Raw genomic sequence first — 21944 nt, forward strand, 5'->3', positions numbered from 1 at the left:
GGGGACCCGCCCCCCGCATGGAAATTCCATCGGAGAACTGGACACCATCACGTGTCGCCACCCGGGAGCCCACGGGTATTTTCAGAACAAGCAGCGCCCAGCCCGGCCCGGGGAGGCACCTGAGCCCCAGCCAGCGGGAGCTCAGAGGCCGCGCCCGGGCGGGGCAGGCCCCCGGGGGGCGGGGGGGGGGGCGCCCCGGCCGCCGGCTTCGGGAAGCAAAGCCCAGTGTCCGCTCTGCTCACGCCGGGCAGTCGGAGGGAGGAACAGTCACCCCTTCACAGAAGCCAGGACAAGCAGGACAGGGAAACCGAGGCAGAGCTAAGGGTCAAGCAGTTTACAGCCACCTAGTAAATCGCAAAATCCCCTCTTCTGTAAGCAGGGACTCCTACACAGGGAGACAGACGGCGGCACTCCGATCACTCAGGATGGGTGAGCCTCTGTGCCTCCTCCTGGCACATCGGCATGAAACAGGGCCCGCCCCTAAGGCTTCTTCCAGCCCCGCCGGCCGCACCCTCAGAACGGAGGTCCCTGCTCTTCCTCCAGGAGCACGCGAGCGAAGCGCCCGTCCCCCACAGGCGTACCCGCGAAGGGACCCCCGAGACCTGCCACCAGGGGGCACTGGCCGCGGCAGCTCGACCCGGCTCACCCCGACCCCGTCCCCAGGGCCCCTTCCTGGGACTCCTCAGTGCCCAGAGCCGCCCCTGAGCCCACTCCCCACCCAGGCCCTCTCCTGGGGCTCCCGCTGTCCCCTTTAGTACACCTCCTCAGGGCATCACCGGCCCAGCGGGGCGGTCCTGCGGGTGAGCATCCACCCAGGAACCAAGAGGCCACCAGTTTGACTCCCGGTCCCCGACCCCACCCTTTCAGGGCCTAGACTGCAGGCTTGATCCCCCGTGCGGGGTGCAGGAGGCAGCTGATCCATGACGTTTCTCTCTCACCGATGCTCACTCTCTCTCTCTCTCTCTCTCTCCTTCTCCCTTCCTTTCTGACATCTTTCCTGCTCCAAGTCAAGAAGCCACAGGCCGCTGGCCGGCTCCAGGAGAGCTGCGCTGGGCCAGGGCCGGGGTGGGGGGCAGGCCAGAGGGCGGGCACTGCCCAGCCCAGAGCTGCCCGGTCAGTGCAAACCGTGGCGGGCACGGCGCCGGCGGGAGGCATACGCCGGCCTGGCCCTGCGTCTGGCCAGGCCCCGCAGCCGAGGAGCGAGCCGTGGAGGGGAGGGCTCTGTCCGAGGCCCGAGAGGAGGCGCTCGCCATGCACAGCTTCCTGTAGGACAGACGGGGGTGCATTCCAGGCCCCCACCCCTGCACCCCCGGGCTCACAGAGGCGCTCCCTCTGCACCCCAATCTCTGCCTCCGGGGTCCAGGCTCTGTCCCCCGCCCCGCCTCCATCTCTGTCTCCCACCCTCCTCCATCTCCTCCGTGCCGCACCCCCAGGCGCCCTCACGGCAGGCCTGGAGGAGATGAGATGCTGATGGTTTCAGCTAAGCTGCGAACAGCCCGTTTCTGGGGTCACCACCAGGAGGACTGGCGTCTGTGTGATGTTCCCTAGAGCCGGCCTCTCAGCCTCGGCTCAGCGGGCACCTTAGGCCGGGCACTGCGGGGAGCTGAGTGGCATCCCTGCACCCCCCCACCCCCATGCCCGGAGCACCCCGCCCCTCACGCTGTGACAACCAGCAATGCCGCCAGACAGTGCCAAGCGGGCCCTGGGAGCAGATGCACCGGGAGAGGACGAGAAGGGGGAGCAGAAAGGAGGGGCTGGGCAGGGGCTGTGGGCCCCGACACTCCGCCCAGCGGGGGTCAAAGGGCGCTGGAGCCAGATTCCGCTCCGGGGCCCCCACCTCACCTTCCCTGGGCCTCAGCTTATCCACCTGCAGAATGGGCCACTCCACCAGGTCCCAGAGCCGGGCACACAGTCGGCGCTCACAGTGCCGCCCCTCACTCATCACCGTGGAGCCCAGCCGGACGCCTCTGCCCTGTGGGGCGCCCACGCTAATTCCTGGGGCCGGAGACTTCCCGTTGGAAAACGGCCTCCCCGGCCCCGGGCCCGTGCAGAGGGTGTGGGCTTACCCGTCTCCCCGCCCGGCACCCCCATGGAGGCGGCTCCTCCGGAGGGCGCCGTGAGGAAAGGCCGCGGGCAGTGGCTGGGCTGTGCGGGCGCCTCTACGGCCAGCAGGGCTCGGATGGGCACTGCAGGGTCACGTGGCCGCTGTGTCCCTGTGCCCACACCCTGAAATAGCCGCCGGCGCCGGCACACCTGTTCCCGGCTCCGGGGAGGGGCTGGGGCGGGCGGGGAGGGCGGAGGGCGGGGGCACTCTGCCGGCGTGCCAGGGCCAGCAGGGCGGCCCCCACGCCCCCACCACTCGTCTCTGCCCGGGGCTGGGCTGCCCAGCGAGCCCACACGCGGGCTCCACCTCGGACACGTGGCTCTCGGTCCCAGAGGCTGGAGGCTGAGGTCCCGGCGAGGCAGGGCTGTGCTCCCTCCGAGGCTGCAGGGACGGTCCTCCCCCCACCCCCGTGGCTCCAGCCGTCCTGGCCCCGTGGCCACACAGCTCCGATCTCTGCCACTGTCCCTCCGAGGCCTCGCCCCGTGCCCGTGTCCTTCCTGGCCCCAATGAGGACGTGGGCACCGGGCCTAGGGCACCCTGGACCAGGGTGATGCCCCTCCATCCTCACCTCATTGCATCTGCAGGACCTCACTCCAGCTGGGCCACGGCAGGGCGCTGAGCAGACAGGAATTCAGAGGGACTGCTCCCCACTCACTTATCCTACACGGCCCCGTGCACGGGGGGAAACCGAGGCCCGGACGCTCAGTGAGTAACGGGAGACAGCACTGGGTCCCACTGGTGTGGCTCAGCGGCTGAGCGCTGACCTGTGAACCAGGAGGTCAGGGTTCAATTCCCGGTCAGGGCACAGGCTCGGGTCGTGGACTCCCTCCCCAGTAGGGGGTGCGCAGGAGGCGGCGATCAACGATTCTCTCTCCTCGTTGATGTTTCTATCTCTCTCTCCCTTCCCCTTCCTCTCTGAAATCAATACAAAGATTACACACACACACACACACACACACACACACACACATATCATACACGTATACGTATATATATGTTTAAAGAATTCCTGTGCATCTGGCTGACGCCACGGTCCCCAAGGCACCCCCCGTCCTCTGGTTTTGGCATTACGATCTTGGGAGGTGGATATGTTTCTGAGCCGCCGCACTGCCCTGGACCTGGCCGTGGCCACAGCGAGCAAGCCCCGGCATCATGGCGGCTCCTGTGCGTGTGGCGTGTGCACACCCAGCTGGAGCAGACGAGGCCGGACCCCCGCAGAGGCGCTGGGGCATCGCGCTGACAGCTCCCGCCTGGACAGATGAGGAGCACTCAGCTCGGGATGTGAGCTGACCTCAGTGGTGCTCCCCGAGGCACCCTCCCCATCGGGTCAGAGCTCAGAGTGGGGGCGGGCCCTGGCTGCCCAGTCGGAACTCCAGGAGCCACCCAGTGGACGGGGCCCACGAGTGGTACAAATTACACTTCCAAGGCAGAGTGCCATCCTTTGGCATAAGTGAGACGTTTTCCTGTTTATTCTGTGCCCGCCCCGCAGCCCTGCCTGCTCAGGGCAGGCACGCCGAGGCGACAGGGACAAGAGTCCACATGCCCCCTCGTCCCCAGGCGGGACTCCCATCTGTCCCTTCTTCCCCCCGAAGGCCCTGAGCAGGGACGGCACTGGGGCCGGTGCTGTGACCATGACAGTCACAGGCTTTGAGCCTGAGAGTCCAGTGGGGGGCGGGGGTCCGCCGTGTGTGACCTGTGTCCGCCATGTGTGATCTGTGTCCGCCGTGTGTGATCTGTGTCCGCCGTATGTGACCTGTGTCCTCTGGGTGTGACCCGTGTCCTCTGTGTGTGACCTGTGTCTTCTGTGTGTGACATGTGTCCGTTGTGTGTGACCTGTGTCCGCTCTGTGTGACCTGTGTCCGCTGTGTGTGACCCGTGTCTTCTGTGTGTAACCTGTGTTCGCTGTGTGTGACCTGTGTCCGCTGTGTGTGACCTGTGTCTTCTGTGTGTGACCTGTGTCCGCTGTGTGTGACCTGTGTCCACTGTGTGTGACATGTGTCTTCTGTGTGTGACCTGGGTCCTCTGTGTGTGACCTGTGTCCTCTGTGTGTGACATGTATCTTCTGTGTGTGACCTGTGTCCGACTACAGCGCCCCTCCTGCCCCTGTCTCTCCCCACGCACTTCCAGCTGCAGGTCAGGGGGTCACAGGGAAGGGGAGCTGGGGCCCTGAAACACATAAACCTCGGGGTCCCGGGTCCGGGCTCCGTGGCTTCCACACGGCTCCGGCATCAGCACAGAAAGGGCCACGCCATTGGAGGGGCTGGCCCACGGATGTGCGCCCTGTGGATGCTCGGGGTCCCAAGCTCCCTGCACCCTCCCCCTCGCTGGCATCTGGGGCACCGGCTGGTTTAGCCATGGCACATGGGTGGTGACAGTGTGCCAGGCAGTGCGCCAGGCAGGGTCCAGGCTGCAGACCTCGAACCCGCTCGACAGGGAGCATACTCCGGCTCGCGGGTCCCGGGAAGACAGTGCCAGACGGGCCGGGCCACCCCCCGGGCAGCCTCCAGCTGAGCCCGGCCGGCCGCAGGCCACAGCGAGGGCGCCGATGGCCAGTCCCTCTGGGCTCAGTGCGCTGGGGCCGCCATGAGGAAGCAGCACCCACGGGGACCTCAAAGCAACACACATTTATCCTCTCCCCTTTGGGGGCCAGATGCCCAAACGGTCTCCCTGGGCGAAACCAGGCGTGGGCAGGCACCTCCCTCCAGAGGCTGCGGAGGGCCTGGCCCTGTCTGCCAGCTTCAGGGCCATCGGCACCCGTGGCTCATGGCCGCCGGCACCCGTGGCTCGTGGCCGCCGGCGCCCGTGGCTCGTGGCTGCCAGCACCCGGGGCTCATGGCCACTGGTATCCCCGTGGCTCGTGGCCGCACCCCCACCTCTGCCTCTGGCCTGTGTCTGTGTGCAGCCCCCCTCTGCCCTCCTCTGAGGACACCGTGGCTGCGTTCGGGGCTCACCGGGCCCCCTCCCACCTGAGCTCACTCCCGGCGAAGGCTCTCCTCCGATCGTGGCGCACGGGGCAGGAGGAGGACGCGCGTTGGGGGGGGGGCACTTTTCAGCGGGTCTGGACGGGGTGTAATATGTGCCAGCCCTCACTCCCGCGTGGGCTCTGCCGCTCCTCCATGCAGTTCAGCTTACGTAACCGCCGTGGCCCACTGATCTGGTTCTGGCCCGAAGTGGGTCGCCACCTGCCGCGTAGGAAGCTCTCTCCTGACCCCACAGCTGTGGTCCCTGCGGGGCGGGGCCCAGGGGAAACCACGGTGCTCCAGGCGGGGCGGGCTGACAGCGCCCGTGATCACTCCCCACCCGAGGGGTGTCCTGGCGGCTGGCGTCAGGGACGGCCTCCCTGTGGCCCACCTGCCACGAGCAGTCTGGCGGGGGCTGGGGAGGGGGCTCTGACCAGAAAGGCCCTGGTGCTTCCCCCACATCCTAACGGGATCTCCGCTCCGGACAGCCCATCTGCCCCCCATCACTGCGGCCCGCCCCTGGCGCTCACTCATCCATCTCCCACTTCTCCGTACGTCTGAAGTGCTGCTCAGACAGTGCACAGTGCATGCGCCATCGATCGGAATGCGTGGTCCTCTGAAGGAGCAGGGTCTGGTGAATATGACGGGTGGGTTCATACTTCCCAGGCAAGATCTTTAACGTGTCTTTTACTGGTTTTGAAGTGTGTGGTGCGTCATCAGGAAGCAAAATGACTTTGCCGTGTCTTCTGGCGTGTTCTGGTCATTTCACAATCAAAGCGTGGCTCAAATTGATCATTTGTTGTTGGTAGTGATCAGTATTAACAGTTTCACCTGGTGTTAGAAGATCATAATACACCACACCTTCCTGATCCCACCAAACGCAGAGCAGTGTCTTCTTTCCGAAGCGATTTGGCCTTGCAGTCCATGTTGATGGTTGACCTGGATCAACCCATGATTGTGTGCATTTGGGATTCTCAACATAAATCCACTTTTCATCGCCAGTCACAATTCGCTGCAAAAAAGACTTTCTTTTGTGCCGTTGAAGCAACATTTTACTGATGACTTTTTGGTTTTCCATGCGTCTTTCGTTCAGTTGATGTGGCACCCATTTTCCTTCCTTTAAAATCCCATTGCTTGTAAATGATCGGAAATCGTTTGCTGAGCAATGTTTAATCTTTCTGCAAGTTGTTTTTGAGTTTGACATGCACCTTCATCCAATAACACTTGTAATTGTTGGTCTTCAAACTTTTTCGGTTGACCTGGACGTTCTTTGTCTTTCACATCGAAATCATCACTTTTAAAGCGTTTGAACCAGCGGTCACAAGGGTCTTGAGATGGAGCATGCTCACCATAAGCTTCCCGAAGTATTCAGCAGCACTCTTCTTCAAAATGAAGTAATGAATTAAAACTTCCTGCAAATGCTTCTTTTTTGGCACGAAATTCGACATTTTAAAAATATATATTTTATTGATTTTTTTATAGAGAGGAAGAGAGAGGGATAGAGAGTGAGAAATATCGATGAGAGAGAATCATCGATCAGCTGCCTCTTGCACACCCCCTACAACCAAGGTACATGGCCTTGACCGGAATCGAACCCGACCCTTCAGTCCATAGGCTGACGCTCTATCCACTGAGCCAAACCGGTTTCGGCAGAAATTCGACATTTTTAAGTGTAAAAATATCTATGATGTTAACACCTTCAGCAAATTTGACAAGGTTTTGAAGCTTGTTGTCAATACAACAAAACATCATACAAATCAATTCAGATATATATCAACAGATATGTAACTCCAGCTATTGAAAGAAGTCCGCATCATTAACTGGTACACCTGGTTCACACGCACACACTGGTTCACACGCACACACTGGCACACACACCGCTCTGGACCCCTGCAGGCCCGGACAGGGGCTCGCCTGTTCTGTGTCAGTGCATGCGTCAGGCTCCCGTCCTGCCCGCTCCTGGCTTAGCCCAGGGCAGCGCTGAGCAGGCCCCCCTATGCTGGAGCCGTGACTGAGGCCGGGGGAGGCCCAGGGCACGAGCCCCTGCAGGGAGTGATGGCGACGCTCCAGAGCAGAGAGGGAGGGCCCGCTGTGCGGTCCGGGTCCAGCGCCGTGGAGTCCCCGGGCCCGGACACCGGGCCGCGGGCCTGACAACAATGCTGCTCTGACTCACGTTCGCAGCAGAGGGAAGCGGAGGAAGGAAGGTGCGCATTTCCCAGCTGCGAGGCTAAATTTACCCCGGGCCGGGGCAGCCGTGTGCGGCCGGGGGTCACCTCAGGCCTCGGGCCCCAGGCTGCCGGCTCTCCGCTCTCAGGGGCCACTGCCCGGAGGGGCGCAGGCGCTGGGTGGTGCAGAGCCCGAGCCTGGGACCCCACGGCCCTTCTGGAGTCGCCGCTGGAGGGAGCGAGGAAAGGGGCACCCACGGCCCAACAGGTGGCCGAGCACCTGGCTCAGGGGGCGGGGGCAGGGGAGCCGGCAGGACGGCCCCTCGGGCAGCGCCAGCCCAGCAGGGTCTGTGCCAGCAGGGCCTGTGCCCAGCAGGGTCTGTGCCCAGCAGGTCTGTGCCCAGCAGGGTCTGTGCCAGCAGGGTCTGTGCCCAGCAGGTCTGTGCCCAGCAGGGTCTGTGCCCAGCGTCGCTCACAACAGCCGAAGGCATGGGCAGCCGGGCCCATCGCGGAGGGAAGGACAAACAGACCCTGGTCCCGCCACCCCGCGGAGCGCGTGCAGCCTCAGAGGGACATGTGACTCCTGCTGCGGGCGGAGGGCTTGGAGCCAGGCACTGGGGCACACACCGGGGGGCATTCATAGGAGGCCCCTGGGCGTCAGATCATAGGCAGGAAGTAGATGGCGGGGCCGGGGCTGGGGCGGGGGGTTATTTAATGGGGACAGAGTGTCGCCTGGGAAGATGGAAGTTTCTGGAGGGGGAAGGGGAGGCGGCTGCACAGCGGCCAATGTGCCTCGTGCCCCGGACCTGGACCTCCTCACGCGGGGACTTTGGCTGTGAATGTTTTACCACCATAAGAAAGAACTGGAGTAAACTAAAGAGCATTCCCGCACCCGTGTCCGTCCCCCCCCCCCCCCCCCCCCCAGGGAGAGAGAGCGTGGAAATCAGCTGCAGAATCTCACGTGGGCAGGAGACGCCACGGCGCGGGAGCAGGGCGGAGCACGCGCTGAGCCTGGGAAGGCCGGTCCAGCACACGGAGAGGGCCCGGGCCCGGGTCTGTGTGCTGGAGCCAGGACCCTGAACCTGGGGCACAGCCTGCAGAGCGGCTCCCAGCACAGGGCACCGGCCATTCTCCCTGAAGCCAGATCCCGGCCACGAGCCCGTCAGGGAGCCGGGGGAATAGAGGTTCTATTCCGGGCGCAGCCTCGTTCCCGGAACTGGGACAGCCGGGCCGGCGCTGTGGCCTCCCGGTGGGCCCGGAGCCTCCGAGCCTGCGGCTGGCCGGTCCACGTGGCCTGGGCCCGCCTACGGCCGCTCCCGGCCACTCCCCGCCGGCTGCTATGTGCGCAGGGCCCTGGGCCTCATCTCACCGCCCCAGCATTGCGGCCCCCCCACCCCCCGCCAGGCTGGCACAGAGGGCCCTGCATCCAAGCGGGCACCGCAGCCAGGTGCCAGGGCTCCCCCTCAGAGGCAGCAGGCACGTGTCCTCACACCGGCTTCATGGACCGCCCTCACCTCCTAGGACCGAGGGGCCAACAGGTGTAACCAGATGGAGAGTCCCAGGCCAGTGCGTCCCCAACTGTCTGCTCTTCTCCAACGAAATGACAGCCGGGCCCGCGGGCTGTTGATGGGGAGGTGGTGCCTGCTGTGTGGGCGGGAGGGGCCCTGCCTGGCGACAGGCCGGACGGTGCTGCTGCCCCTGAGCCCTGCCCTCCTGATCACGGGGCCCCTGAGGCAGCTCGGCAGCCCCGGCCGGGGGCTCGGTTGGTTGAGCATCATCCCCGGCATTAAAAGGTCGCAGTTTGGTTCCCGGTTTTGGGCTCGAACCCTAGTGGGGGGCGCCCAGGAGGCAGCAGATGGATGTTTCGCTCTCACATCGATGCTTCGCTCTCTCCCTTCCTCTCTCTCTAAAAATCCTATATAATGAAAGCCTAATATGCTAAGTGTCCAGTCCTCCGGTCGGCCGTTCAACCAATCCAAGTGTAATATGCAAATGACGTACTATTGCCATTCAACTGCTCACTATGACATGCACTGACCACCAGGGGGCAGACAGTCCACCCGTCAACCAGTCGCTGTGATGTGCACTGACCACCAGGGGGAATGTGCTCTGATCAGTAGGTGAGCTTGCTGCTGGGGTCCAGCTGATCAGGACTGAGCGAGACGGGCCAGACACGCCCCGGAGCCCTCCCAAGGCCCCTCCCCGGCTGGCCAACCTCCATGTCCTTCCCCAGCCCTGACTGGGCGCCGTTGGGGTCCCTTTGCCTGAGGGACCCCCTCCCCCAAGTGCACGAAGTTCCTGCACTGGGCCTCTAGCCAATAAATAAAATAAAACAGCTCCACAGACACGCAGGGGACAGGGGTGGCCTCAGCACCTGTCTCCCCCAGGTGGGCCCCGCCCGCCTCTCCCTCCTGTGGGGACAGACATTAAGCCGGGCTGGCACACGGCGGCACCTGTGCCCCACACCTGGCCCAGCCTGGAACCGTGCCCCTGCGCCCCGTCCCGTCAGCAGAGCACCCAGGAGTCTGCGCCCTGCAGAGCCAGGCCCCCTGCTCCCCGCTGCCCCTCGCCCGTGCCGACACCGAGATTCTTGGCTCCTCACACACTGAGCTCCTACCGTGAGGCAGGAAGGTGCAGGAGACCCCGTGCATGGGAGGCAGTGGGCTTGGGGCCCTCCCGCACCCAGCACCTCGCCCAGGGCCACGCCTGGGGCAGGGGCACGGAGGATGCTTCTCAAACCCTCCCTCCACTCTCATGTCTGGGGCCCTGCACCTGCTGCTGGACGTCCTTCTCCCACTGCATTGCCTGGCCAGCACTGACACAGAGGATGCCACCTCCTCCAGGAAGCCTGCCAGGATTTCTCTCTCTTGGCCGTTCACTAACCACCTCCTCTGTCCCCGCAGCCTCCTGAGAAGTGCTTTCTCACGGTGAGTATTTGTCACGGACCGTCTGCTCTCCCGTTGGTCTGGACGGGGAGCTGCCTGTGGGGGGCACTCCCAGCGCCTGGCCCTGGTGGGCACGCTCACTGAAACCACCGCCTCTGCCCCCCTCCCCACCCACCCGCCCCGTGGGTGCTGGGCTGGTGGCTCCTGTGAGAGCAGTGTCTGTCCAGGAGACCAGGGGAGGGTCTCTGCGAAGGGGTGTCCTCTCTGGTGTCAGACGCCGGGAGAGGCAGGTCCTCTGGGGGCGGAGCAGGAACGTGGAGGGGGAGGACCAGGGAGGAGTGCCCTCCCTGATGGGTGGTGGCTGGCAGGCAGGCTGAGGCCCGGGCGCCCCTCCCCCCCCCCCCCAAATCCAGACCAAAGCCTGGCCAAGCTCTCCCGGCGTCCAGCAGACGCTCCGTGAGAGGCCCACCTGGCAGCGCGGGGCCTCTGTCAGTCAGAAAAGGGAGGCTCCCTGATGAGTGCCCGCAGGATGCTGCCCCTCCCCAGCCCCCAGGGGTGGCATGGTCCCCGCTGCCCGCTCCCTCAGGCCGAGGGGGGGGGGGAGACTCAGGGTGAAGAACCAGGTCGGGTGGCAGACAGCTGGGCCAGGCTGACCCACATCAGATGCAGGTTACAGAGGGAGGGAGGGGGAGGGAGGAGGGAGGAGGGAGGGAGGGAGAGGGAGGAGGGAGGGGGGAGGGAGGAGGGAGGGAGGGAGAGGGAGGGAGGGAGGGAGAGGGAGGAGGAAGGGGGAAGGGGAGGGAGGGGGAGGGAGGAGGGAGGGGGGAGGGAGGGAGAGGGGGGGAGGGAGGGAGGGGACAGGAGGGAGGGACTCAGCACCAGGAAAGGAGGCTGCAGAGCTCACCTGCCCCACCCCCGCCGGCTCCTCAGGCAGGTTCCCGGGATCACCGGCCCCTGTGACCCCGTGCACACGGCGGCCACGGGAAGCACCGCACGCTGAGCGGCGGCAGGAGGGACGCTGCCCAGGGCCCGCTCCTGCAGCGCCAGAACCCCGGCACCGGCACAGGAAGGGGAGCGGTGCCTCCCCATCGGGAGGAACCGGGACCCGGCTCTGGGCGGGGCTGGGTGCTCCCAGAGCAGGGAGGCCGGTGGGTGCTCCCAGAGCAGCCAAGACGGTGGAACCCTCCCCCCCCCAGCCAAGACGTCTTGGGCAAGGCACCCTGTCCCCACCCCAGTCTTCGTCCGAGCACCCTGTCCCCACCCGGGGCCGGGGTGGCACAGCCTCTCTGCGCAGACAGCGCCCGGCTGAGGCCCATCAGTCACTGCCCGGCGCGGGCAGGCGCGGGGGCCGGGCTCCGCTGCCAGCCCACGCCTGAGCCCCGGGCACAGCCCTCCAGTGAGGACACGTGCCATCTCAGACCAGCTCCTGACTCCCGGGGGCGACCCCGGAGCCTGCTCCAGAGCAGAGCGTCCTCTCTTTATAACCAGACCATTCCCACAGAGGGCGCGCACACACACACACACACACACACCCACACACATACACTCATACACACGCACGGTACACACACACATGGGGCATGCACACAGACACGCACACACACGCACACACATACACTCATACACATGCACGGTACACACACACATGGGGCATGCACACATACACGCACACACACGCACACACATACACTCATACACACGCACGGTACACACACACATGGGGCATGCACACAGACACGCACACACACGCACACACATACACTCATACACATGCACGGTACACACACACATGGGGCATGCACACATACACGCACACACACACACACACACACCCACACACATACACTCATACACACGCACGGTACACACACACATGGGGCATGCACACAGACACGCACACACACGCACACACATACACTCATACACACGCACGGTACACACACACATGGGGCATGCACACACACACACACACACACACACACACCCACACACACACATACACTCATACACACGCACGGTACACACACACATGGGGCATGCACACACACACGCACACACACACACACACACACACTCATACACACGCACGGTACACACACACATGGGGCATGCACACAGACACGCACACACACGCACACACATACACTCATACACATGCACGGTACACACACACATGGGGCATGCACACATACACGCACACACACGCACACACATACACTCATACACACGCACGGTACACACACACATGGGGCATGCACACAGACACGCACACACACGCACACACATACACTCATACACATGCACGGTACACACACACATGGGGCATGCACACATACACGCACACACACGGTGCATGCACACACACATACACTCATACACACGCACGGTACACACACACATGGGGCATGCACACAGACACGCACACACACGCACACACATACACTCATACACACGCACGGTACACACACACATGGGGCATGCACACAGACACGCACACACACGCACACACATACACTCATACACACGCACGGTACACACACACATGGGGCATGCACACAGACACGCACACACACGCACACACACGGTGCATGCACACACACATACACTCATACACACGCACGGTACACACACACATGGGGCATGCACACACGCGGTACACACACACACACCGTGCATGCACACACACGGTACACACACACACACACACACACACACACACACGGGGCATGCACACACACGGTACACATACACACACACGGGGTATGCACACACACGCGCACACAGGGGGCATGCACACACACACACACCAGGGCGTACTAACGCCCTGTACTGGCCGCACGGCTCCGCCGCCCACAGCCCTCGCTCCACGGCGAGTCCAGGTCCCGGACAGGGAAGCGTGGCCTCAGCAGGGCGGCGGCCGGTGCGCAGACAGCTGCTCTGGGACGGGCTTCCGGAATAGCGCCTGTCCCTTCACGTGCAAACGAGTCGGCAGGAAATGTAACAGCAGGCGTGAGTCTGGGGGCGGCTGCTGGGACCCCCCCCAGGACTCCCCTACCCCCCTCCCGCATCGTGCTGCCTTTTCTTCTAGTCTTTTCTCTGCCTGTTTTGTAGAGAAGACGCTGTCTAAAATCCTAGATCCCGCATTTTCCCTTGCCACCAGCACCCACACGTCACCCATGCTAATGACCACGTAATATTCTGTCTTCCATCCGCAGTTCTCAAAGTGTGGTCCGGGGACCCTGGGATCCCGAGAGCGATCAGGGGTCAGCCCGGCCAAAGCCATTGTGAGAAGATCCGTGTTCGCGCCCACTCTCCTCCAAGAGCCCTGCGGGGCTGTGGGGGGGCCACGGCCGGACACGAGGTCCCAGCGGCCGCACCAGGCCAGAGAGGACGGAGATGTGCACACCGCACGCCGGGCCCGTCTGGCCGCTGAGAACACGCCAGGGCGGCCCAGAGGGTGCCCTTCTGAGTCACGGATGCACACGCACCTCAGACATCTTTCCATGAGACTGGCGACTCCGTGAGTACCAGCAGCGTCCGCCAGACCAAAGCTCTGTGGGGTCCTCACCCCCGCTGCGTGGGGGGCACAGGCCCTGGAGTGTGAGAGCCGCTGCCCTGGGCGGGGCCGTTCCCCTGGGGGACGCTGGGTGTGGAGTGGCGCCCCCGCCCCCCCCCCAGCGGCTTCTGGGCGTAAATCCCGCTGCTCTCCAGGGCTCCCCCTCCCCCTGCTCCCACCACAGCGCAGGGTCCTCCCGAGGGCTCCCGCCCGCCTCGGTGCCCCTCAGCGCACACACGCCACCCCGTCAGCAGCCTGTGCCCGTCCAGCCTGCGGGGTTGGGGGTTTGCATTGAGCAGGGGATAACGGCTCATCGCCGGGTACGGCCATTGGAGAGCCCGGGGAGAGCTGAGGTCCGGAAGAGAAGGTGAGGGGCGCCTGCGGTGCCCAGATAAGGCCTCAAAGACGACACCCCGCCCCCCCAGGCCCTGCACTGGGACCTCAGGCCATTTTTAAAGGGGGGGGGGATGGTCTTTGCAGATGGGGTTAGTTAAGGGGCTGGAGGCGGGTGCTTGCAGGTTATGGGGGGGCCTAAATGCCACCTGAGCGTCTTCCCGGCAGGGAGGCGGGGACTGGACACGCACTGAGGGGCAGGCGCCTTGCAGACAGCGTTTGGAGGGAGGGGTGCGGCCAGGAGCCAAGGGATGCGGGCAGCCGCGGAGCGGGAGAGGCCGGTCAGAGCCGCCCTGAGCCTCTGTGGGCCTGACTTCAACACCCTCCACGGTGCAGCACCTCCAGGGGTGGGCAACTCGCCCTCCCCCTCTCCCCCGCCCCCCTCCCCAAGGGCATCACTAGTTAAAGCACCTTCCTGCGCCAGCTGCAATGTCCCTTGTCCAGAACCCACTGCCCCCCACCCCCACCCCCAGGGCTCAGAGATGCTCGCTCCTCTTAGTGCCCTCACAGTGCGGCTGGCCCTGGTCGGGGCGGAGGAGGTGGTGCGGGAGGGACGTGGGGGCGGGGGGGCGGGAGAGGCGGCATGGGGCAGAGCCAAGCTCTCGGACCTGAGGCAGCTCCAGGCCGTGGGGCGGCCTGGCCGGAGAGGGCACTAGGGGTGGCCGGGAGGGCGGCAGGGAGAGCAGTCCAGCTCAGAGTCCGGGGTCCTCCGGGAGACGGGGAGGAGCACTGGCAGCACCCTCCTCCCTTGCACCCTCAGCACCCGCCAGCACTGACCCAGGCCTGCACCCCGGGAGGTGGGCCCCGAGCACACAGATCGAATTTCCTGATCTGAGCTCGGGCGCGCGTGGCGGCGGCTGTAACTCTGCACCCGCCGCTGCGCCCGGCGGGCGGCCCGGCTCAGGTTCAGACAGGACCGCGGGGCAGCCTGTCCGAGGCCCTGAGGCCCGGGAGCCCTGGGCTGAGCACGGAGCCGGGGGCTCCCTCAGAACCCGGGACCCCACACTGTGCTGGCCCGGCTCCCACGCCTGGGGGACACTGCTGGCCCACTCCCCACACCCAGGGCAGGGAGACCGCCCCAGAGCGAGACACCTGCACATGTGCTGACTCACAGCTGCACAGACTTTTGGGGTTCGGGCACCCAGGACTCAGCGAGAGGTGTGGGCAATGCCGCTGAGCAGGGGCTGCTGCCTCAGGCCGGGAACAGGGCTCCCAGCTACAACATCCGGGTCTCCCAGGCAGCGGCCGCCCACCCGCCACGGCCCTGGGGTCACCTCCAGGGAGACCACCTGTGCCCAAGGCCTGTCACTCGGGAACCTAGAGTGAGGCAGCTGAGGGCAGAGGCTGGGGCAGAGGCTAAGGGCAGAGGCTGGGGCAGAGGCTAAGGGCAGAGGCTGGGGCAGAGGCTGAGGGCAGAGGCTGGGCCAGAGGCTGAGGGCAGAGGCTGGGGCAGAGGCTAAGGGCAGAGGCTGGGGCAGAGGCTGAGGGCAGAGGCTGGGGCAGAGGCTAAGGGCAGAGGCGGGTCATCTTCGTTCATTTGAAAGTCGCCGCCAAGGAAGTGGGGCCATGAGGGGGTCCTTGTAAGTCTCCCTCTCGGAACCCCATGCCCACTGCAGAGGCACCGGGCATCAGGGGCGCCCTTTTCCTGTGAGATCCTGGGGACACTGAGGTCAGGGCACAGGCCTGGGCTGTGGGCTCCATCCCCAGTGAGGGGCGCAGGATGCACCCGTGCATGGTTCTCTCTCACCATGGATGTTTCTCTCTCCCTCCCCTTCCTCTCTGAAATCAATAAAATAAATATTACAAAAATGAGAAGATGAGCTGGGGGCCCGTCACTAAGAAGCATCGTCATGATCAAGCCTTACCCACCCAGACTCGCAGCCACAGACCGAGGAGCCAAAGTCACCCTGGCAGCGGCTACAGAGGGAGGACGGACAGCGCCAGCCCTGCTGGGGAGACGTGTGTCTGGGCACACTGGGGTTCAAGTCCAAGGCCGCCCTTTACCAGTGCGGAGACGCCAGGCCGCCCACAGGCCTCCTGGGCACTCACACCCCGTTTGCATTGGGGACGCCCCAGGGGCCTGAGAGGTGCCCTCAGACCTCACCCCGGAGCCCCGAGGCACGGCGCCGGGACACCGAAGCAGGTGCCACGACACCCTAGAGACCGCCTCCCGCGATGGAAACGCCGTAAACAGAGACTCATCGGGTTGCAACGCGGCTGGGGCTGCCCTGCGGCTGGCTCCCGGCTTCCGGTCCGCCGGGCCACCCCCAAGACCACATCACCCTCAGGAGAAAGCAGGAGCCGCGATCTGACGCCCAGGTCCCCTGCCTGCACCTGCCTCTAAGACCCCCGGCCCCCGTGCTCAGCCCTCGGCCCCTCGGCCCTGTGGACACCGGGAGGCGGCACTGGAGGCTCAGAGGAGCCCAGCAGCCCACCAGGCTGGCAGGTGGCAGAGCTGGGACTGGAGCCCAAGAGACTCCAGCTCAGGGAGGCCCTCCCCCGTCTTGCCCGGGCGGGGAGCGGGGAGCGGGGAGCAGGGAGAGGGGCCTGTGCAGGGAGGGGGCTGGGGGCTGGGCCCAACTTCCAGCCAGCAGCCCAGAGCCCCGGCAGCTGGCCTGGCCCGAGGACCAGAGGCAGCACACACGCCTCCACAGGCTGGACCCTCCCCTTCCTGTTACCACCATGTCCCGGGGCCCTCACAGCTCTCCCAGACCAGGTGAAGCTCTGGAGCTGGGGGGGGGGGGGGGGCGCGCGCGGGTAGGGGGCAGAGAGGGGGGACAGGGATGTCCGGCCCAGGGCCTATAAGGCCCGTGAAGTCACGTGGTCTGGCCCCGCCGAGGCATCGGGGGTGAGTTCACGAATGTCTGACCAGGCACCGCAGGCTGGCTTCCAGTGGCTAATGGTGTGTGGCCCTCGGATAAGGTTATAAATATCCACCGGCCCTCGGCAGAAGGAGGGTTCCCCACGCCTGCCCCGCAGGGTCAGGGCTCCGACAGGCGACTCCGCCATAGCCAGCTTCACTCCCACTTCCCGGGACAGTAAGACCGGCTTTCCCGCCTCCACCAAACGGGGAACGTGATGGCAGAAATGCGCCATCTGCCCCCACACTGCCTCACCGACGGGAGCCAGAGGCCAAGGGTCCTGGTGGCCGCTGAGGGGTCAGGACGTGCCCAGCTGTGAGCTCGGGGTGCCCAGGCTGCGCTGAGCCGGCCGGGGTTCTGGCCACCACCGGCCCTTTCGGAGGTGACAATGTCTGATGACTTCCTGGGTCCGGAGGCCCCGTCTTCTGCGGCGCCGACGTCAGGTGGAGCCTCAGGGGAGCCGGCACCAGGGCCACCACCGAGCCCGCTCCGGGTGGGTCACCCGGGAGCCTGCAGGCCCAGCCGGGGCCTCTCCCCAGCCCTGGGTCCACGGCAGCGCACTGGCCTGGGACCGGGCAGCGGTGGCTTCTGCTTTCACCGGATTCTCGTGGCGGAAGGAAAGCAGGACCGTGCGGAGTTCTGGGGAAGAGGCAGGCGGAAGGCGGCTGGCTCTCCCCTCCCCGGGCCTCGTGTGGGTGTCTGCTCCCGGGCTCCGCCCTCCTCGGGGGTCAGAGGGCACTCTTGGAGGGCGCAGGTGGTGGGGGACCTGTGATGTCTGTCCTCGCTGCTTCCTGAATGTGCCGTTCCTTACCCACCTTCTCCCTCCCAGTGCTCGGACCCGCAGGTGCTCAGCAAGCATTTGTGGACGGACCAATGACCGCACGCCCTCGAACCCCTCGCTGCCTCCGCCTTGAGGCGGCTCTGACCTCGGCTGTCGTCCTCGATGCTCACAGGGACCCGCGGTGGCTGCGTCCCTGCCCGCACTGGGTTTAGGGCAGGACTTGCAGCTCTGTTCCCGATGCGGGGACCTGGCCAGCCAGAGGGGGCCAGGGCTCGGTCTGGCTCTGCCGCCGCTCTCCTTGGCCCTGGGCCTCGGTTTCCCCCAGCGTCCTCCAGGTCCCCTCCAGCTCCGCATGCTAACAGAGGAGCCAGCAGCTGCCCAGGCTCCCCACCCGCCCCTGCCCTTTCCACAGCGGCCAGACACCAGAGCCCGGCGCGGCGCGGGGGAGTGCAGTGGGGCTACAGCCATGCCGAGGGGCTGGGTAGGGGCTGGGGCTAGAGGGACGGTGGGCGGCCGAGCATGCTCCCTGCTCCCGTCCTGGGCTGGATCGTGTGTCCTCTCCCGCCCCCCAATCCAGATTCAGCGTCCTAATCCCGGGACCGGGACGCGGCTGCACTGGGAGAGAAGGCCTTCGCAGAGGTAATTAAGGCAAATGAGGTCGTTCAACGGGCCCTCATCCAGGCTGCCCGGTGTCCTTATAGGAAGAGGCAATTAGGGCACAGACACACGCCGAAGGGGCCCTGTGGGGACGCAGGGAGGATAGGGCCTCGGGAGGCACCGACAGCCCTCCTGCCACCTCGGTCCCGGGCCTCCAGCCTCCTGGACTGGGGGGTGGGGGGAGATGGTTGGGAGATCAACTCCGTCTCCTCAGCCGGCTTCCCGCAGCTCTGGCAGGACAGCACGGCCCTCGCACGAGCCTCTGACCCCGGGACCCTGCCTCCCGGAGCCGCCGCTCCCAGGGGGGTCAGAGGCTCAGAGGAAGCGTGGGTCTCCCCCAAGGTGCCACAGGGCAGAGCTGGCACAGGAGCCCCTCCCAGCTCGGGGTCTCTCCTGAGCCCCACTCAGACCCTCGGTGACCCCATGGGTTGCGATGCTGTGAAGCTACCGTGACGCTTGCCATCTCGTCATCTCCTGGGGCCCCACCCCCTGTGGGCTGGCCCTCTATCCGATGGGGAAACTGAGGCAAGGGGAGCGCCCAGCTAGTGCGCTGGACTGGGATCCGACGGGTGCCCAGTGCCATCTCCTGCCATCTCCCGGCCCCTCGAAGTTGGCATGGCAACAAGCAAGTGCAACCTCATTATCCAACCGGGAGGGACGCTCCGCAGCCCCAGGGGCTCAGAGGCGCGGGGAGGCGTGCAGCTGGCACAGGTGAGACCGCGGGCCCCTGGGCAGCTGGGGCCGGACCACGTGACGCCTCCACACCTGCGGGCGCCGGGTGATGCTAGCCTCCGTGGGGAGCGAGGGCGGCTGGGGACCTGCCCCCGTGGTGACGGAAGCCCTGCCCTGCCAGATGCTCACAGCGGCCACACACCAGAGCCGGGCGCGGGCACGGGGGAGTGCGGCGGGGCCACAGCCGCGGGGCTGGGGCTCCGGGGATGGTGCCGGCTGAGCATGCGCACCGCCCGCCCGCAGCGCCAGGTCAGCTCAGGAAGACGGGGCGCACGCCACACGGGCCATGTCTGTCACAGGCTGCTAGGAACCTACTCTGTGCGGGAAACCAGCGACGCTGCTTCTGCACACCCCAGCCACGTGTGGGAGGGCGCCGAGCCCACCGCGCGGGCAGGGTGGTTCACACCCACCCCTGCCCTTTTCATCCTCCGCCCCCGTGGCCCCGATGCCCACACACCCCAATGCCAGGGCGGCCTCCAGGGCCCCCTCTGATGACAGGGGTGGGAGGTACCCATTACGGTCTCAGGAAGCCCCCAATTACCCTGTGCCCTGCCATTACCCCGCCCCCGGCAGAGGAGCCAGCTGGAGGTATGGGGGTGCCCGGTTCCCAGGCCATTTCCGAGGGCCCCTTCCAGAGAATGAATGCAGTGCTCCCCGCCCCCCACTGCCACCTGCTCTCCGCCCCTCTCCCAGCGCCCACAGCCTGCCATCCCCCTGCCTGGGCTGGGAGGGCGGCTCCCTGGAGACTCAGAACCTCCACCCCCACCCCCACCGGGGAAGCAGCTGCCCCCATGGTGTTTGCAGCAGGGCCAAGGGCCACCCTGCAGGCTGCCGAGGGAGGGGCAGGAAGCACGGGTTCGAGTCCCCACCCGGCTGTGGGAACGGAGCAGGTGACTCCGGCGCACAGGCCTCGGTCCCGCCCTGGAAAACAGGGCGCCGGCCCCTCCCCGCCCGGAGCGTCAGGCAAGACCTCCGCCCAGGCCGGCCTGGGAGGGGTAAATGCCAGGTCTCTGCGGCCCTGATCCAGAAGCCCCCCAGGCCCCGCTCCGGGCCTCAGTTTCCCCCGCCCTCGGCGCTGCGGGCCCGTGGCGGCGGGGATTTTCCAGCGCTGCGCGGAGGCCGAGGATCCGGAGGGCGCGGCGCGGGAGGCCGTGGGGTGCGAGGCGCGGGAGGCCGTGGGGTGCGCGGGGGAAGGAGGCCGTGGGGTGCGCGGGGGGAGGCCGTGGGGTGCGCGGGGGGAGGCGGCGGGGGGGGCGCGGGGGGAGGCCGTGGGGTGCGCGGGGGGCGGCGGCGTGGGGTGCGCGGGGGGAGGCCGTGGGGTGCGCGGGGGGCGGCGGCGTGGGGTGCGCGGGGGGAGGCGGCCGTGGGGACATGCAGGGGGGGCGGCGGCTGCCGGCAGAGAGAGGGGCGAGCCGCACACACCTGCCGGCTGCGCGCCCCGCATCGGCCCGGGGCGGGAGAGGGCGCCGGGGATGGCTGCCGCCCTCCGCCCTCCGCCCGGGACCAGGCGCCGCGGGGACCATCCAGGGCGGCGCCCCCGCCGCAGAGCCCCCCGCGCCGGCGTCACAGTCTCCGCGCCAGGGTCTGCGGCGCCCCCCGCCCTCCCTCCGGGACCCTGGCGCCTCCTGCCCCCGCCGCGACCCCGGGCCCCAGGAGAGGCGGCGGCGGAGCCTCCAGACGGCGCAGCGCAGCCACCGCCACCCGCGCGGCAGCTCCGTGCCCGGGCGCAGGGCGCAGGGACAGGGACAGGGTCAGGGACAGGGGCGGGCTGCGCGCCGCGCCCTCGGGACCCACAGACCCCGGAGCCAAAGTTGGCGGCACCGCCCGGCGACGCCGGCTGCAGGTGCAGCGCCCCCGCCCTCTGCGCCGCGACCGGCTCGGGAAGGCGCGCCGCGGTGCCCACTCACCCGCACTCATCTCGGCGCAGCTCCGAGGCGCCCGCCGGCGCCGCTGCAGCCCGCGCTCCGCCCGCAGGTGCGGCCCGGCGACCCTCCGCCCGCGGGTCAGCGGCTGCGCGCACCGGCGCCGGCCCGCAGCCCCGCCGCAGCCCCGGGGCGCCGGCCCCGCCCGCAGCCCCGCCCGCCGGCCCCGCCCCCGGTGTCCAGCCCCGCCCCGCCCGCCCTCCTCGTAGAGGGCGGGACGCACCCTGGGAAGTGTAGGCGCCGGCCCACATCATTCCGCCTTTAATAGCCCAGCCACCTCAGGGACGGACTACATGTCCCGGCAGGCCGCGCGCCTGGCGCATGCGCAGAGAGGCGACGCCGCTGCGGCCTCCAGCAGCCACTTGTGGGTCTCTGCAGAGCTGTCACCGTTGCCTGGCTGTCTGCCTGGCTGGCGCCAGCTGTTGGCAGCACGGGAATGCCGAGGAGGACACCCGAGGGGAAAGCGAACTTGGTGCGGCTCTTGAGTCCTAGAGCTGCAAAGGGTCTTGAATACCTACTGGGTCCACCCCCTCCCACCCTTTTGCAGAAGGGGAAACTGAGGCGGCGGCGGGGCAGGGCAGGATTTGGCCATTTCCGCGGCGAGGCTTGAGCAGGCTGTGGTTCCGGCCCAGGGCTCCTGACTCCAGGTTTAGGGCCGCACACCCCAGGCATGCTGCTCCTGGCACACTGCACCTGCGGTCGCCTGGTCTGGCTGGGGCTGCTCTGGGGAGGGGCGACCCCAGGACAGGACGGGCCCCAGACCCCGCAGTGACCCTCTGTGACGTCAGGCACCCAGCACAGGCCATGGGTATGGGAGGGAGGGTGGGGACAGGTGCACCCACTGGCGCCTTCCACTAAGGATAGGGCTGCAGGGGGTGCAGAGGGCCTGGGTGAGACCAGCATTCAGGAGGCAGGGTCTCTGGGACCT

The 21944-nt window shown here is 66.5% G+C and overlaps 1 protein-coding gene across 4 annotated transcripts in view; it reads right to left on the reverse strand.

Annotated features, from left to right (window-relative positions):
- The window catches only part of ABLIM2 (actin binding LIM protein family member 2), an 87224-nt gene extending 66068 nt beyond the window's left edge, over positions 1-21156 (reverse strand). For 3 of the 4 annotated variants that reach the window (XR_014792943.1, XR_014792944.1, XR_014792945.1), the window contains exon 1: positions 21002-21156. Coding sequence is in view for 1 of the 4 variants with exons in the window: in XM_084861416.1 (XP_084717542.1) it covers positions 2067-2091 (25 nt within the window). In the remaining 3 variants the exon portion in view is untranslated. Of the gene's footprint in view, positions 1-2066; positions 2115-21001 lie in introns of those variants that run through there. The other variant, XM_084861416.1, reaches the window with a different exon arrangement.
- Positions 21157-21944: the final 788 nt, after the last annotated feature.

The sequence above is a fragment of the Pipistrellus hanaki genome (assembly GCF_964339955.1).
Source record: "Pipistrellus hanaki genome assembly, chromosome: 1".
NCBI lineage: Eukaryota > Metazoa > Chordata > Mammalia > Chiroptera > Vespertilionidae > Pipistrellus > Pipistrellus hanaki.